Source organism: Aspergillus homomorphus (assembly GCF_003184865.1).
Source record: "Aspergillus homomorphus CBS 101889 unplaced genomic scaffold BO97scaffold_66, whole genome shotgun sequence".
Classification (NCBI taxonomy): domain Eukaryota; kingdom Fungi; phylum Ascomycota; class Eurotiomycetes; order Eurotiales; family Aspergillaceae; genus Aspergillus; species Aspergillus homomorphus.
The window spans coordinates 50,784-68,563 of NW_020291952.1; the positions used below are offsets into that span (position 1 = coordinate 50,784).

A 17,780-nucleotide genomic window follows, 5' to 3' on the forward strand; every position below is an offset into this window, starting at 1 on the left:
TCGATCGGGAAGATGGTCTCTGACAGGTCTTATGGCGGCCGACGGAGAGAGTCCCTTAATGAATAGTGATGGTGCTGGGAGAAGGCGACGATCTGGACCAGCAACGCGCGCCACTGGCCTGACGGGCTTGGAAGATCCGAATGCTCGACCTGCAGCTTACTGACTGACTGCCTAGAAGACATGCCTTCAAGGCTCTGAACACGTTATCGCGCGTGGGGTTGGCGAAGAGAGGGAGGCTGTCTTCATTGCTGGACTGAAAATCAGTCGATCGCCCTCATCGCTTTTTGCTTTCCTTTCCTTTTTCTTTTTGCTCCTACTATTTCCTGTCACCTATCTTTTTCATCTTCATCCCTTCCTTTCCCATCAAGGTCCACCTTCGGTTGTTGTTTCACTATCCCGGATGGTGATTCTAGCCAAGTCTATTGTATGAGTTCAAATCCATCCTCCCCGGCTTTTGCTTTTTCCATTTATCCTGCGTACCCCTCAGTCTTATTAGTTCCTCTTTGGACTCCTTCCACACACGCATAATTACTTTTGGACTTTTGCAAATCCTTCCCCTGGCGCAAGTCTTACCCTTCCCAAGCAAGTCTCTCCCCAAGCCGCTTAACCTGAACACAACGAACAGCCTCCTGCGAATGCTCCAAAGTCGTCACCCACTTGCTCCGATCGCTCTTCATTTCAAGCACCGGCAACTAGCACGAAAAGCTTACGCTCAAGCACTGCTAGTAACAAACAAAAGGGGAAAGCCAGAAATTGCCATTGCACGGCCCCTACTCGTCCCTAGAAAGAAGCCGATCGGCATTATTGCGAAGAGAAGCCTGTTCCCTCTTCTCCATATAACCCGCCTACCATCAACGCCTACATTGCTAGCGTGCTCTCTTCTGTGCGGTCTGCTTCATATCTCAGAAACGAGAAGAACCACATATTCGCTTGTAACCCTTGGCTCCCGAAGGCAACAAAAATGAGGGTACGTCTCCTCTGACTTTGCTGTATCATGGAACAGAGAAGAGCAATGCAAACTAATGAACTGTGACATAGGCCTCAAGACAAAATGCAAGGCACAATGACCTCTGGGAAGATTCCAATGATATCCTTCGGGGCATTAATGGCACACGAGCGATGCCAGCATCGTCGCATAGGGTTGACGCATCTGCGGGGCTGCCACCACCAGAGATATGTCTCGACAGTTCGGCGCCACTTATGGGATTCCAATTTGGTTCTGGATTTGCAGTCCCCCCACACAATGCGGCATCAATACTCGGCCCACTTTTTTCAAATTACGATTCGGCATCGTCACCCCAAGCTCCGACTCTCGACCTATCAAACTATTCAGTGCCCCGGTTCTCGACAGATCAAGATGTTTGGACACCGTTGAAGGTGACTGGTGTACCGACCATTAATGGGCCTCTCATGTGTCCACCTCGGGGGCCCAGCCACCAAGGGTATGGACTCGACCGCAGATTCTCCACAGGTCCTTACAGCACGCCATCTGAGACCGATAGTCAATATGCCAGTCTCCATCCGTCCGAGTCGGGGTATAGCACACAAAGCTGCACCACCCGCTCGGTAGCCGCATCTTATGCAATCGACTCAGCCTGCAGTCCCTACTCTGCGCCATTTGAATCAGAACAGGATGAGAGGCTATCGATGTTGGATCTCAATGCTACCTCTTATGGCGATCCCATTGATATGTTGGAGCGGATGCAATCTCCATCTCTCATGGGTCCTGATGCGATCAAGTGCGACTTTTCGGATTGTCAGTGGACCGGGAAATGTCCGTCTGATAAGCGGTATGATTCTATATGTTCTGCAGGGGCCAGGATCCGGTCAGCTAACAGTATTCAGTAAGCACGATGCCAGACACAGGAAGTTGTTCAAATGTGATGAGCCAAATTGCACTCGAAAGGATGGCTTTGGGACCATTAATGACCTGGCGCGCCATAAAAAATGCGTTCATAAACAAGAACCAGAGCGCGGACCTAAAGTGCTGTACATGTGTTTTGGAATCAAGTGCCCTCGCAAGAACAAGAAATGGCCTCGCCTGGATAACTTTCGTCAGCACCTTGCTCGGATGCACAGCGACGAGGATGCTGAAGACTTGCTGAAACAGTCAGTCTTGCCCCAATTTACTCAACGTGGTGATTATTTATGCCTGCTAACCTACTGCTTAGATCCCATGAGTGGTACGAAGACTGTGTCAAGCCGCAAATGATAGCATTACCTTCTGTGAATCGTCTGTCGGAAACCAGTAGCCCACAGATGCAAGAGATTACAGACGAGGCAGATAGCAGAGCAGAAGATTTTCCGATGGCACCCTCTTGCGCGTACGCACGGGCTCGGATGGAAGTGGACGGGATGGCACCTGGCTCAGCAAGAGACGAACAACGGTGCTCAAGTCTCAACTATACAATTCCTGAATCTGCACAGCCAACTCCAAGATCCGTCGAGGGCCCAGCAGTGAACAATTTCAACGCGAACGGGTCATTAGACCCCAAAGTGACTTCCGCGGCTCCGCTAGAAAGTCCCCGAAGTGAGAAGATGGATGAGATGGTAGCCGATGCTGCCATGAACTTGATCAATGCCATGACTAAATCAATGAATATCTCACAACGGCGACAAAGTCATCGATCGGACGACACAGAAGATACTTCTGATTATGATGTCGGCCTAACCGAGCCAAGGCGTGAGATATTGCAAAAGATCTTGAAGGCAGCTTTGGTCTTGCTAGATAAAGGCTCGGAGTCATCTCTGCCTCGGCCTCAACTTCCAAAGGAGGTCTCCTCCGCACACCCTAACCAGAAGAAGTGGATTCAATGTGAGTTCTGCACTAAGAAGACACGCTTACGATGCGAGATGAAGTATGTTTAGAGCTCTGTCAAAGCTGGCATGCATCGACAGCTAACTTTGCGACATCAGGAAGCATCAGAAGCGCCACGAACGCCCATACAGTTGCACATTCCCTCAATGTAATAAGACGTTTGGGAGCAAAGCGGACTGGAAGAGGCATGAAAACTCACAGCACTTACACTCGGAAAGCTGGGGCTGTACACTACCGGATGCTACGCAAGAGGGTCTCCCATGCGCCCGCTTATTCTACCGCCAAGAGACTTACATCCAGCATCTCAAAAAACAACATGAAATCGACGAAGAAGATGAAATCCGAGCAGCTCTTTCCGACAATCATGTTTGTCAGGACGGACGAGCATCATTTTGGTGCGGTTTCTGCCGGGATGACGTTCCACTGAGCCAGGGACTTGTGGCATGGACCGAACGCTTTAACCATATCGATACGGAGCATTACAAGAAGGGTGAGCGCATTGAAGATTGGGTCTTTCCGTCCGATCAGCCCAAAAGCAGGTCAGAGCAAAGAGAAGGAAATGAAACCATTTCCATCGACGCTGGGCGCGAAGTCGAGCCTGCCGTGGATGAGCACAGCGATGAAGAATGCGCCCATAGCGATGTTCATCCGGAGAGCGAAAATCTATGGTTACATGATGATCATATGATGCTGGATGATGCTGAGCCCGTCCGGAAACGACCCACGAAACAGTCCAGGGAGACCGTTCAGTCCACTTTGTCACAACCACAACTTTCGAACCGGTCCAGAGCCATCAAGAAAAGAAAATACTCGGTCCTTCATCCGGCTCTCAACTCTGGCTCGGCTTAGGTCCTAAAATCCAAGACTGCCAGTCTCGAGGCAGTATATATCAATAAATATCAGGGAGGCTATGGCATCGATCGACAGACTCGGCCACAGCATGCGCCTTCACAAAGGGAATGGCATTGATCCACGATTGGATAGTCGTTTCGTTCAATGATTATTGACGAGATGAGATTCTTCATAATTGGAATTGGGCTTCAAGGCTTTCTGCGATAAGCATGTGAGCAGGTCGAGAAATCCCCTGCACCCACCGACTATAGACCGCTTTTGGCGGAGGAGTTATATCTATCGTGATACCAGGCATTTTATGTGCAATGTGCCGTGATGTGATGTTTATGTGGCAGTGAACTTTCTAGCAAGCATTATACCTCTTTGTGTAGCAAAATATCTTCCGAATATGCATTACTTTGGCTAGAGTAAGCCTATCCAAGCGGAGGAACAAACACACATAAGCACAATTAGCCTATCATTTTAAACTGTTTTATGTAGACAGCGGGATTGATGTATGACTGGGTATATATAAACTAGTAGCAGGTGCAAATAATGGTGAGTAGATAGAATACAGAAACACGACATCATTGACCAACCCAAAGAGGCAGTCAGAAACTAACTATTCGAGCACGCAAGCAATTACACCTTCTTCTGCGTGCCGGTTAGTTCCCTGGCTTTCTGCTCAAGAGCAGCGACCTCCTCTATTGTCAGTCAGAAGGTGAGGTCCAACTACATGGATATAATCATACAGCACTAAAGTGAAATGAAGAGGCTAGGATGTGGACCTACTATTCTTTTCATACTTCGAGTCATCCATCTCGAGCTTCAACCACGTCCAGTGGAGAACTTGGTAGGTGAAGATGGCGCCAAGGAAGACTTTGGCAAAGGGGCTGACGAAGAGCTTGTATCGGGCGAACTACGACATCATCAGTTAGTTGTACGCAACGAAGAAGATGGGTAGCGTATAAGATTGCTCACCCCGTCTTTGTAGGCGCTAGATGTCTCTGGTGCACTCAACCTGGTGCGGGTAGTGGTAAAGGTTCTCTGGGTGACGGAGGGGATTGCGGTAGTTCGGAACGGGCTGCGGAGCAACCGCAGAGACAAACGAGTGGTAGTCATTTTTAAGTCAACGAGAATTGAGTCAATGGGAACAGATCAATTTGAACGAGACGAAAACGATGGAATCTAGATGTATGGAAAAGGAATTCCAGCTTGGACAGAGCTCGAGGACAGACCGGACTTGGGACGGCGCGGCGGCGGGCCGGGCGCGAGAAAGAACGTCCCGATCAGGACTAGTCCCGCGATTCAGGCTGCTTGACTCAGCAGGTCACATGATATCAAGCGAGGGCGGCAACTGGGCCGAATCAGGAGGGGGACCCGGCGGCAATTAGGCGAGGGTGAACAGGCGGGGAAGAGTCAAAAAGCGATAAGCTTTGCGGGTCTGGAGGGGAGAAGCAAGAGCTCGTTCCTGATCTGTGAGCTCTTCTCTTTCTCAATCTCTTCTCTCTACATATCCGAAGGGGGCCGATCGAGGGTCTTCGAAATTCGACAAAACCTCGGTGAAAACCCGCTGAATCCATATGGACTAGTCGAATTACGAGAATTACGTTACTGTGCAAGCCTTTTCGGGCTGGATTAGGTGGGTTAGCAGGGGAGGAAAATGGCTGTCCGAAGAAGCCAGAAGACGGGCTTCTTGTTGATTTTTGAGGGGTGGGTTTGCAAGACCGCTTTTTGGCCCGTCAAACCGTGATTGCAGACCAGGAAAGTGACACGTGCCCGTGCGGATTGGTATGCACTAAGCCTAAACGGGTGCTAGTCATGGCGCTGACTGTGGCGCGGATACGTGAAGCTGTGGCTGGGCGGACTGCTGCCGCCGCGTCCTTTCGATCTTCACCCGTCTGTCTCTCTTGTCTATCCGCCCACACCCCCATATACCCATGACTCCTCCCCCCCGGTCAGTCTACCGGTCATTCTCGTTGATTTTCCTTTCCTCCTCCCTCGTCATGCTATCGACTGGTATTGTCCCTGGTGCGGAGTGACTTTACTTTTCCTACTCAGAGAGGCCCTGCTTGAGGAGGGATTCTTTTCCTCTCAGTTCTTCCATTCTTTTGATTCTGTTTTCTTTTCGGTCCTGGATTCTCTCTCGACCTTTCTCAGCTCCACTTAACAACTGCATGCGACGCGTTTCGATCTCCCCCGGTGCTTCGCTTGAATCTCACTCCCTCGTTTCGACTATTTGCTCTCTACGGGTCCGTCGCACTTCGCGCTCTGCCGCCGCTTTTGTACCGCGCGCTATATTCACGGTCTGCCTCGGTTCTCTCGGGCGCAATACGGGTCTCCCCGGTCTCTCCTCCAACCCACGAGGCTGCTCCTAGTTAATGTTGACATTGATGCTTGGTGATCGCAAAGACAATTGTTTATTGTTGCTGTTCATGAGAACCCAGGCTTTGACTTCTTATTGAATGCGAGGTATTTGCCTGGGCCTGTCACTCACTGCACAGCCTATTGATTCCACTGGTTTCATTGACTAGCCCAAACCGGTTGTCTTGTGTTGAGTGAGTGTGATTCAACCTGATCAGTCCACTGCATCTTCGCATTGTTCCCCTAGGCTGTCGGGCGCGCTAACCACCAACCCTCACAAGGCACACCATCACACATATCATCATGCCTCGTGCCAAACGCTCCATCGAGGAGATGGCGAACAAATCGGATTCGGATGATGACGATTACAGTGATCACCCTGTGCGATCGGCCCGACGCTCCGTGTCTCGGTCCAAGTCGAAGAAGAAAGCGAAGCCCGCAAAGAAGCGAGTCCGTCGTGGTTCGGCCGACGACATCATCTCGGATGACGACGACATCTTCAGCGAAGACGAGCTGTCCTTTCAAGAATCGGAGGAGGACGAGGATGACGAAAACGCCCAACGAAATGCCAGAGGCCTAGTCGCTCGACGCGCTGCCACGAACCGACCGGTTTACAATGAAGGCGATACCAGCAGTCTTGAGGATGATACCGGAGACGACGACGAAAAAGCCAGGGCTCAGTCTTCCCCCAAGAAGCGCAAAAGTACTGTCCTGAAATTGAAGGTCCCCAGCAACGCGTTCAAACGACAAGCGCAGGCGCCACCGGATAACTTTCAGGGGACCCGACGGACGACAAGACGCACGCGAGACCCGTCGGAGGATATATATGCTTTAACAAACTCGGGTCGTCACATGGAAACCGTCGAGCGAGGAACACAGAGCCCGGAAATGGAAAGTCGGCTTCGACGAGGATCTCGAGCATCAAAACACGTCCCCGTGCTGCTGGAGGAGGAGGAGGAGGAAGAAGGAGAAGAAGAGGAGGAGGGAGGAGAAGAGATCGGGTTTCAACCGAAGCAGGAGGACGAGGAAATAATCGAGGAGACGACTACCGAGATAAAAGGCTCGCAGATTGAGATTATGGAGAGCGATGTTCAGGTCAGCTTTGAGGGGGCCATACCCAACCCCACACAAGGTGACGATGACGCCGAAGTTGAGGATGAAGGGTTCGTTCCTGAATCGGAGAATGGCGATCCGAAGGCGGGGGCCGACGATGATGGAGAAGACGATGACGACGAGGGCCCAATCACCAGAAGGAGACTGAGACCACATAGAGGTCAGTTGGCGGAAGACGAAGCCAAACAGCCCCAGGATGACCAAGAGGAGGAGCCACGGCGATCTAGTCGCAAAAAGCCGAATAACTTCCAACGCAAGCGTCGAGAAGAGGAGAGTGACTTCGAGCCTGAAGAAGACTCAAATGACGACGATGAAATCTCGCAGTCCGGCAAGTCGAACGCTTCCCCGCGCAAAGCCAGTCAAGCCCGCGATGAAGACGATGACTACAGCACCACTGGGCGTCGTCCTGGCTTGCGCAAGAGGGCGTCTCGATCACGGGGTCAGTCCGAGGTAGGAGCTGACATTGCCGAGGAGCTAGCCGAAGAATTGGAAGATCTACGAGGCAGTCGTTCTCGCCGCCGAGCACAACCTGAGATCGTTTACGAGAAACCCCGACGCAGTCGGAAAGATGTTGACTATCGTATTATTCGCCCGGACCTTATCCTGCCCATCGAGGAGGCCGAGAACGAGATCCACGAATCGCCTTCGCGTCGTGGTCGAGGAGGAGGTGGCAGCAGCTGGCAGCGTACCTTATTTCCTACTTACGGGCCTTTCGGAGGTGGCGGGCCATCTGCGATTCTGGGACCTCCAGGTGCACCTGCTGCGACAGGGGGCGTCGACAGCGATAGCAGTGACGATGAAGTTATGCAGCATCCTAAGGCTGGGATCACTGGCTCGATTTCAGCACCCGGACTCCCCGGAGCTACTCTTGTTGGTCAAACCCATGGCAACGACGCTGCGCAGGGTTTGTCGGGCACCCCTGCAAACCTCGGAAAGGTCAAAGATAAACAGACCTTAGCCGATGCAGATCCATTGGGGGTGGATATGAACGTTAACTTCGATAGCGTGGGTGGTTTACAAGGACACATTGATCAACTGAAGGAGATGGTCTCTCTGCCTCTCTTATACCCGGAGATCTTTCAGCGGTTCCACATTGTGCCTCCTCGTGGTGTCCTTTTCCATGGCCCACCTGGCACAGGTAAAACCTTGCTGGCGAGAGCCCTTGCGAATAGTGTCAGCTCAAATGGTCGCAAGGTCACCTTTTACATGAGGAAGGGAGCCGATGCGTTGAGTAAATGGGTGGGTGAGGCAGAGCGCCAGCTTCGGCTTCTCTTCGAGGAGGCTCGCAAGACACAGCCTAGTATTATTTTCTTCGATGAAATTGATGGTAAGTCATTTTGTTTCTGTTCGGGGCCAGCTTTGTAGCTTCAGCATCTGACCGACTCATATAGGCCTGGCACCTGTTAGATCAAGCAAACAGGAACAAATCCATGCTTCCATCGTTTCCACTTTGTTGGCGTTAATGGATGGAATGGACGGTCGTGGTCAAGTGATTGTTATTGGAGCCACGAATCGTCCAGACTCTATAGACCCTGCGCTTCGCCGCCCCGGTCGATTTGATCGCGAATTCTACTTCCCTCTACCCAACAAAGATGGGCGACGCTCCATTCTGGATATTCACACAAAAGGCTGGGAGCCACCGCTTCCAGCAAACATCAAGGACGAGCTCGCAGAGATTACCAAGGGCTATGGAGGAGCTGACTTGCGGGCTCTTTGCACAGAAGCTGCCCTTAACGCAGTGCAGAGACGGTACCCTCAAATTTACAAGTCAAATGAGAAGCTTGTCATTGACCCGAAAACGATCGATGTCACACCGAAAGACTTCATGTTGGCCATCAAGAAAATGGTTCCCTCATCGGAGCGTTCAACCTCCTCGGGCGCATCGCCATTGCCCAAATTGATCGAACCTTTACTGCGTGCGCCGCTGTCTGAGATCGAGAGCCTGGTTTCCGAAATACTGCCGCAGCGAAAGCGGCTCACTGCGTTGGAGGAGGCCCAGTTTGAGGAGCCCGAGGGAGGTGGCTTCCAGCGTGAACAGATGCAGCAGGAATTCGACCGGTCGCGAGTCTTCAGGCCCAGAATCCTGCTTCGTGGTCCGCTGGGCATGGGCCAGCAGTATCTGGCGGGCGCCCTTCTGCATCACTTTGAAGGTCTTCACGTCCAAGCCTTTGACCTTCCAACCCTTTTAAGCGATTCTACCCGATCTCCCGAAGCAGCCATCATACAACTATTTGCCGAAGTCAAGAGACACAAGCCGAGTGTGATTTACATTCCAAACATCCAGACCTGGTGTGATACTGTTGGGCAAAGTGTGATTGCTGTTTTCTTGGGACTACTACGGTCGGTCCCTTCTACGGATCCGGTGTTGCTATTGGGTTTCCAAGAGTCGACTAGCGAGGAACTGGAGAATGGAGTCATAAGAAACCTGTTCGGGATATCCAGAAAGAATACCTTTGACCTCAAGGCACCGGGCAACGAAGCACGCCATGAGTATTTCACCAAGGTAATCGAATATATTAAGACGTCTCCCGCGCATTTTCCTGACCCCGAGACCCGCAAGCGCCGCGAGCTTGAGACGCTGGAGATCGCGCCACCACCGCCGCCGAAGGCTGCCACTCCGCCGAGCAAAGAGCAGCTCAAGGCCCAGAAGAAGAAAGACTACCAGACCCTTAACCTTTTGAAGATTCGGATTCAGCCCATCATGGATCAGATAAAGAAATACAAAAGGTTTAGGACGGGCGTGATTGACGAATCTCAGATCCGGTACCTCTGGGAGGAGGAAAATCCGAGCATCGTCACCAGTGATCTACCGATCGAACAACGGACTACCTTCAGGCCCTTCGAGAAAGCCTTTGATAAGCATGGCGTTCCTGGACTACGCGAAACGGTATCGGGTAAATTTTTCTACAACCTTGAGATCGTCACCATCGAGAAGCGACTCTCCAATGGGTACTACAAGCGGCCGAAAGATTTCTTGGCGGACATCAAACGATTGGCGAAGGACGCGCGGCAATTAGGCGAACAGGAGAGGCTGCTGAGAGCCAATGAGCTGTTATCCAATGTCGAAGTTGACATTGCTACTATCGAGCAGGCCGAACCTGCCCTTGTTGCTGAATGCGAGGGCGTCTATATCCGGGAACTGGAGAGAGAAAAGATTGCGCTGGAAAAGTCTCGTAAAGCGGCAGAGGAAGAGGAAGGAGGCTTTATCGGGCGGCTCGCGGCTCCCTTAGTTCCACACGGAAACACGGAGTCCGGCCCATCAAGTGGTCCCGTTGTTCTTGGTGAATCATTCCCTGATCTTGGCCCCAAAGCGGTGGATAGACCTGTAACGCCTACGCGACCATCGACAGCGAGCTTCACCAACGGCTTCCATCACGGTGGTGGCTCGGACTTAAATGACCTCAGCACCCAGGCAGTCACAAGCAATGGCTCTCACGACTACCAGGCAGATGGAGATGGGGATACCTACATGACAACCTCTGATCAATCGACTGGGCGCGAGACCCAGACCAGCTCATTTGGACCTTCTGCACAGCCCAAGCCACCGTATTCCCATACGGCGCCTTCACAACAGGTCCGACGTGAATCTGGTATTTCCAGCTTCTCTCAAAAGGGGCCCGTTACCCCCCTAGCGCCTGGATCTCAGCCCAATGACTACACCAATGAGGCGTCTACCACACAAACGACGTCTGACAAGAAGTCGTCCGAGCAATCGTCTGTTCCGCAAAATCACCTACGGAGCCCTGTGGCTGTTCATGGGATCCGACATGAATTCCCGGACCTGACACAGTACCCGGACCGTGTATCCCAGGAAGAGCACCTGCCGGACACGCAGCAAGGAGACAGTAGCCAGCCTTCACCACGTCTCCAGGCTGGATATACTGATCTTGTGCATATTGAAAACGGAGGGCCATTCCAGTCACGGGCTCAGCCTCCGGTCCCTCTGTTTGAGAATGCTGGCAAGCACCCCGCTCACGTACCGGCAAACTTACAATCCTTGCTGAACAACGAAGACCTGTCACCAAAATTGATCCTGGATCATGATTACGTTCAGAATCTGCATGATCAACTCACTCAACGGACAAGCGGCTGCAGCGTAGAGCAGCTGGAACAGATCAATACGAGTCTGATGGACTATCTATGGCAAACGCGGGGAGAATGGAATCGCAGCAAAGTAGCTGCCGGCATTGGCAACACATTCAACGAAGTCTTGGAAGATATGTTGGCCATGCAAGAGATTGGACCTATCAGCCAAAAGACGAAAGAACTGTTGGGCGAGTCTGCGTATCACCCCTAAGGCTTGCTTCTCTGGCTCGGCTACATCATGAAGTGGATTGATTTATCATTGTTTTTCTAATTATTTTCGTCTTGTGCGTGGTTTGGCCTTAAGGATACCTCTTTGAAGTGACGATGGATTTGTGCAGCTGCTTACAAGCTTTTGTTTCTTTGCATGGCTGATTCATGACTGGATTGGTTATGATCTTCGCATTGAATGATTTTTCTTATCGCGGGCGGTTTTGTCTGCTTTTGGGCAGTGCAGCTTCAATATCTCCGAGAGGTATTATGGCTGTCAAAGTCAGTGACACGCATGGGATTGTAGATAGATAATTTGTGTTTAACAGAACAGCTGATACCGAAACTCGGAGCGAGCCATAGTAGTCATGGTGTAGACAATACTTAGCGGCACTAGCCGAGGACCAGTGTTTTTAGCACTAAACACCGAGCCTAATCAAGGAGGAATGTTCAAATGAGCCGGCCGTTGTTTGACGGTAGCACTGAAGGGCGAGAATGTTTGATCTTGTTTATGTGAACTTTCTCGCCAATTCCGCGCGGAATCAATATTCATCTCCTAGAGCGATAAGCAGCACGAAAGGGTTGCACACAGGATATCCAACTACGAAGCATGAGATGTGCAAAATGTTGGTTGTAAGGGTGTTACTATTAAGTTAGGAGGCGCTGGTCGCCCTCATTTTGCGTCATCTCACATCCACACCTGACATGTAGGAACAAAACAAAATACCTGATTACTGAATTTATCGGGCAAGTTAGGTAAGACACAGCCGCTTCAGTAACTAAAAAGAGCCCTTCATCAACTTTTTGGAGGGTACTGTACGTCCGTCCATACTTCAGATAACCTCCACAATTGAGTTTATCTACAAGGAGAAAAGCTAACCTGTTAGCTTCAACCTTCAAGTGAGCCAGGGATCTTCGGACATATGTTTGGCTGAAATGAATTACCTCCAAAGGAGAAATGAAAGTAGATCGCCCGGTGCCTCATAGGTGCGTCGAAGAGAGTAGGTGAGAAGCGCATGAAAAGCTGGTTCACCATGCAAACTACTGGACCTACGTGCAATGTTGCAGGAAGGTAGTCATTTTATCGAACATTACACCTGGTGTGCATTCCTCAAGTGCAGTGCGAGGACAAGCCGTGAATCGTCGGAAAGCTAATGAACTTTCAGCGACAACCGTGTTGAGAAATGAAACCTAGCAGCAAGATCCTTACTTTACCCAGTCAAGACTTCCCGACTCAGCTCCCCCCTCCCCTCATTCATGACTCATTTGTCCCGGCAGCCGAAATAACGTACTTGCTAATACCATGTAGGTTTGGCTTACTATACCACACGAAAGGCCTTTCGCTGGCATAACAAGCTTTCGTTTCTTGGCATGGCCGGCTTGAGGTAATCAATTGTTTCTCGAGTATCGTTCGTGAGAGAATTGAACTTGGGTGGCCGCACGAAACTTGTACACACAATGTCTTGTCCAACTTGGTTATAACGCACAGAACGTCTCAACTGCGTATGCGACACGACATGCCCTGCCTGGGGAGTTGTATACTCGGATTAAGCTTACATTAGATGGGCTTAGCGTCGACCAGCTTGTCGTACTCGTATAAGCGAATACTCGCCTGGCTTCGTTCGGTTTGAGCTAAGCAGTATCCGTAAATAGCTGGCGCTACCGGAGTCTAAGACATCAAGGGCTATCTATCTACTTCCTGGGCGGGCGGGGGGATGGATTTCAAGATAAGCAAGATAATATAGAGCAGCCTTCGCAGGACACTAGCATGGTTGGTGCAGTACTAGATCCTACGGAGGGAGGCGTCACAAGATTTCGAAGCCGCTCGCCACAAGTGCCGCAGGGCACACATCACAATTATAAGGGAAAGGGGTAATCAGTCACCCCAGATATAAGTTCATTTAGCTCTAGAATAGTATTGCGCAGTTGAAGCACATGTTGCGTAGTTGATTTCCACAATTGACACCGATTTTGATCCATCAAGGAGCGTCACATGCACGTGATGGAGACGTGAAGGAAGATTTGAAAAGCATGGAGTCAGTCTAGTCTAGCGAGCTATAGAAGATGACAAATCTGGAGTTATGTGCGTCCAAAGATCACGCATCCAAGCCCCTTATTTTTTTACGCTTCTCCACTCCATTCCCAAGGCTCCAACCATAAGGCAACAAGCCAAACCGACCGGAAGAAAGTAGGCTGTGGTCAAAGCTCTAACGTACCCCTCGATCACCCGAGGTATATCAGCAGGGGCAACGTGCTGCTCTATATCGGAAAACCCCATCTGCGTCAATGACTGCGTGCCCAGGCTCGGCAGCATCTCTCCTAGACGCGTGCGAAGTTCTCCAGTGAAAATTGTCTGAGCAATCGAGACGAAGACAGCCGGCCCGAAGTTCTGGGCGAAAATAATGAGGGCAATGCCAGTTGGAGCGTCTGCGACTGGAAGTACAGTCTGGACGGCTACCTGGGGCCCTTGGAATCCGATACCGGTTCCGACGCCCAAAAGGGCTTGATAACAGATAAGAGAAGCAAGAGACTGCTCGGTCTGCAATGTTGTAAGCAACCCTGCTGCTATTGGGCTCAGAACCGCGGTGATGATCATAAAGGGAGTATAGTATCCAATAGCGCTGGTTAAGGAGCTCCCAACTAGAATGGAAAGAATCAGTCCCACCACGATAGGCAGACAAAGTACTCCTGATATTGTGGCAGACACCCCGCGAACTGCTTGAAAATAGGTCGGCATCTTATTCAAAAACAGGTCAGTGAACAAACGCATGAAAGGATAGGGTGGGCATACGTAATATTCAAAGACCGACAAAGACGAATTGTTACAGAGGCCAAACCACATCCCGGCAAGCACACTTCGCGAGCGCATAACTCGTCCGGGAAGCAGTGCATTATCCCCTTCCCTCTTCTCCTGCCAGATGAAGGCAATGAGGAGAACGCCGGATAAGGCGAAGAGAACGATAACTCGTACGTTGTTCCATGCGTACTCCGTGCCTCCCCACTGGAGCGCCAACAAAAAGAAGGTGATAGAGGGGACAAAAAGCCCCGCTCCTAGCAAGTCAAGTCGCTTGAGCTTTACCCTCCATGGCAGGACTGTGCTTTTGGTTTTCAATGGATCTTGGAAAAACAACAGAATTAATATAAAGGACAGACCTCCAAGGGGGAGATTGATATAGAAGCACCATCGCCATGAGATGTATTGAGTCAGGAGTCCGCCAAGCATTGGAGCAACGGTTGAGGATATGCCTTCGAGTGCTGCTGCTAGTCCCGTATATAGCGGACGTTTACGAAGAGGAAAGCTTCTTGCTATAATGCTAGACGTATTGGTTAATTATTATCATAACAAGAGAAGGGGATATGGACACGAAAAGGCAAAACTAACGTAAGGACTCCAGAAATGATACCTGAACAACCGATACCAGAGACGGCTCGCCCCAGTATCAACACGCTGGAAGTGGGCGCTACACCGGCGAGCAAAGATCCCAGTTCAAAAATGAGCACCGAGGCAAGGAATACACATTTGGCAGAGAAGAGATGGTAAAGCTTGCCAAACATAAATTGGAAGGCGCAAGAAGTCAAACGGCTGACATGCATTAGAGCAACAGGCTAATCTTAGAGTAGCCGAAGATGCGCTTACTATGCAGAATAATACCAACCAACATCGGCGATGGTATGAAAATCCGCGGTGATGGTGGGTAATGCTGTCGCAATCATGTTGAAGTCCTAATCCTTCATTTAGCGAGAACTTCAAAGATCATGGAATTTTGCAGACCAGCCCTGTGAGGATCAAAGACGAAAATATGGCAACAAGTACCACGACAAGCTTGATACCAGTTGGATACTCAATAATATCCTCTTCGTGCGATTCATCTTTTGCCTCCAGCTTTTCTGATGTGTGCAGTGTCCCATGGACGCCTGCATCCGAGATGCTTTCTGGGCCCATTGTTGTTGGAAGCCTTGGGTATAATGAATGACGGTGCAGGTTGATACCAGCTTTTTAGAAGAAGATCCGTGACCGATGTACAACGGTGATTACTTACTTAAGTAACCCTAACATTGCTTGGGGCATGCAATGACATAAACTAGTGGTAATAGATAGGATTAGTGTGGCCGTACCCCCGACTGTGCATTCCAAACCCCCTTCCAAGACATAATAGGTTAATCAAGGTGAATCACTCGAGAGATCGTCATCATATGACAAAGGAATTCAGCAAGCTGCAGGCCCCTGCCACTTACGTGCTAGATGCATAAAATGAGAGACATCGTAAGCATCTATCACACGCGAAACATGCAGTGATAAGACGAAGTAAACCAATTAATATAAAATCAGCTAGGTAGTTCCATGGTAATAGTGACTGTGCGTACGCGTCGTGGATCATTTGACTGACACACAGAATCATATCCTAAGCGAGCTAATGTGCTCTATCCACAAACTTCATCACTTTATTCCCTGTACCGCTCTTCTCGAACTCACCCAAATTCTCAATAAATGTCAGCCGAAACAAATGACGGTTTTCTGGCAGGACAAAGAAAAAAGTCTCCATCTCATAGACGAAATCCTGTAGAGAAATCAAGTGCTCGCTAGCTGCCTCCCTAAGCATCCTAATCTCAAGGGTTATCTGCGGGGAGGAATCATGGGTCCCTCTGATAATCTGCCATTGTAAGATTCCGAATCCTTCTCTCTGCATGAACTTCTCAATGTTTGTAAATTCAAAATACACCCCATACCACTTGAAACTAAACCGACGGTCACGACCTCGAAGTCGTAGAACCCGAAGATGTTGAAGTTCAGATTCTGGAACAATGGACCGCGCAATGTCTGGCAACGGATGGACGGATGCGATATCGCCAGTGATGTAGCGCACAAGAGGATTGCGCCGACGTTGCAAGGATGTCTGGACAATGATACCTTCTTGACCTTCCGGGATGGCCTTTAAGCTAGGGGGAGGATCACTTTCCATGACGGAAGTAGGCAGGATCTCGATGAGGTCGCTGCGTGTGTCAAAAACGAAGTCCATAGAGCCATTCAGCCGTGCTTCCCCAGTGAGATCTGGATTATGGAGTGCATATGGGCCTGCTTCTGCACTTCCCAAGACGGAGCATATCTTGACCGGGCCAAGTGTCGTGCGAATATGTCTTTCCTGACCGTCAGTAAGCGGCTCAGATGTGTAGATCACTTTCGTCAGCTTGATTCCGTCTCGCTTCTCCTCAGGAAGGGTCGAAATATGGTGAATAATCTGAATGACTTGACTGCCATCGCCAGTCAAAACGTTGATATTGTATTGCACAAGGGCGCGCACAACTTCGTCAGGTGTCATGAAATTACCCGCGCTGAAAACCGTCCCTCCTGCATTTTCCAGAATTTCACTCATGAGGTCAAGCGACCTGCGCAGCGCGCGAAGGAAAGTCAAGGTCAGCTCTACCATCGAATCCTCCACTAGGGCTGAAACGAACCTATACATATAACCCGAGGCATGCGTTGTCAGGATCCAATCATGCGGGTCCACAACCCCCGAAGTCCTCAGAAACTCGCCAAACGCAGCACGCTGTTGACGATTCTCTTTTGCATCAGACAAAAACATCAACGGTAATCCCCCAGAACCACCACCTGTGATGCTGACGTAAGAGCTACGACGGTACTCATTCTGCGGGCTCGTGTCCTTGGTCAATCGCTCGACAACCTGATAGCTGAGAGGTATGAGTAAAATGAGCTATAAAGAAATGAAGCGTAGAGCTCGACATACAGTTCCTTCTTGGTAGTCAGTGGTAGCAGCTCGAGCCTACTACTCATAGTCTCCGTAGAACGTGCGTCTGCTGATTGCACAGCAGACTGGATTTCATCAGGATTAGGTGGGTAGAGTATATTGGGGTTGTAGAACGGATGGATACCCGAAACCGCCAGCACTTCTGACAGGGGAAAAGCTTTGATAGTCATCCTGGACGAATGAAGCGATCAAGAAAGGGGAGTTTTTATGTTCTGGGGCTTTCTGAAGAGAACCGTCTCAGTCATTCACGTTTAAAAGCGCACAGGGAAGCACCTAACTTTCCGATCTTATAAGGTCATTGTCTGGCAATCAAGAATAGCCACATTCTTGTCTCCACGGGACATACCGTAATTGCGTTCGCTCAATTTGGAATCGACCGACTTCTTTAAAGATTACCGTATGGATCAGATTCTGGTCTGCTGTTCCGAGATTAGGTTTTTTTTCCCCCTGTTGTGTAATTCTGTCTAGGAAGGTACTACGCTGAGGCCAGCGGTACTATATTGACAAGACTGATTGATTAAGAAATGCCAAGACATTCGCCCTAGTTAGTCTGCATATGAGATGGACCCTGTTTGATTTGGACTTCCCTATTTGTT

The 17,780-nt window shown here is 50.2% G+C and overlaps 5 protein-coding genes across 5 annotated transcripts; 2 read left to right on the forward strand and 3 right to left on the reverse strand.

The window, feature by feature from the left end:
- Nucleotides 1-961: 961 nt before the first annotated feature.
- On the forward strand, nt 962-3,667 carry BO97DRAFT_429305 (putative C2H2 finger domain protein; the record flags this gene model as incomplete). The annotated part of the gene is made up of 5 exons (XM_025697356.1): nt 962-967; nt 1,039-1,790; nt 1,846-2,109; nt 2,172-2,858; nt 2,917-3,667. The coding sequence occupies 5 exons, from the start codon at nt 962-964 to the stop codon at nt 3,665-3,667; spliced, it is 2,460 nt and encodes an 819-aa protein (XP_025546600.1).
- A 486-nt stretch (nt 3,668-4,153) lies between these two features.
- Nucleotides 4,154-4,859, reverse strand: BO97DRAFT_400104 (uncharacterized protein). The gene is made up of 3 exons (XM_025694276.1): nt 4,631-4,859; nt 4,442-4,568; nt 4,154-4,353 (listed from the first exon to the last, which is right to left on the reverse strand). The coding sequence occupies exons 1-3, from the start codon at nt 4,769-4,771 to the stop codon at nt 4,292-4,294; spliced, it is 330 nt and encodes a 109-aa protein (XP_025546601.1). The 5' UTR covers nt 4,772-4,859; the 3' UTR covers nt 4,154-4,291.
- Nucleotides 4,860-6,104: 1,245 nt separating this feature from the next.
- BO97DRAFT_251885 (chromatin segregase YTA7) lies at nt 6,105-11,669 on the forward strand. Its single transcript, XM_025690855.1, has 4 exons — nt 6,105-6,121; nt 6,184-6,207; nt 6,295-8,453; nt 8,518-11,669. Exons 3-4 carry the CDS (start codon nt 6,317-6,319, stop codon nt 11,421-11,423), a joined length of 5,043 nt encoding a protein of 1,680 aa, XP_025546602.1. The 5' UTR covers nt 6,105-6,121; nt 6,184-6,207; nt 6,295-6,316; the 3' UTR covers nt 11,424-11,669.
- A 1,863-nt stretch (nt 11,670-13,532) lies between these two features.
- BO97DRAFT_400109 (MDR family MFS transporter) lies at nt 13,533-15,362 on the reverse strand (the record flags this gene model as incomplete). The annotated part of the gene is made up of 5 exons (XM_025694277.1): nt 13,533-14,156; nt 14,211-14,733; nt 14,802-15,002; nt 15,057-15,142; nt 15,192-15,362. The coding sequence occupies 5 exons, from the start codon at nt 15,360-15,362 to the stop codon at nt 13,533-13,535; spliced, it is 1,605 nt and encodes a 534-aa protein (XP_025546603.1).
- Nucleotides 15,363-15,746: 384 nt separating this feature from the next.
- On the reverse strand, nt 15,747-17,580 carry BO97DRAFT_251926 (uncharacterized protein). The gene is made up of 4 exons (XM_025690856.1): nt 17,531-17,580; nt 17,164-17,402; nt 16,874-17,107; nt 15,747-16,804 (listed from the first exon to the last, which is right to left on the reverse strand). Exons 2-4 carry the CDS (start codon nt 17,352-17,354, stop codon nt 15,832-15,834), a joined length of 1,398 nt encoding a protein of 465 aa, XP_025546604.1. The 5' UTR covers nt 17,355-17,402; nt 17,531-17,580; the 3' UTR covers nt 15,747-15,831.
- Nucleotides 17,581-17,780: the final 200 nt, after the last annotated feature.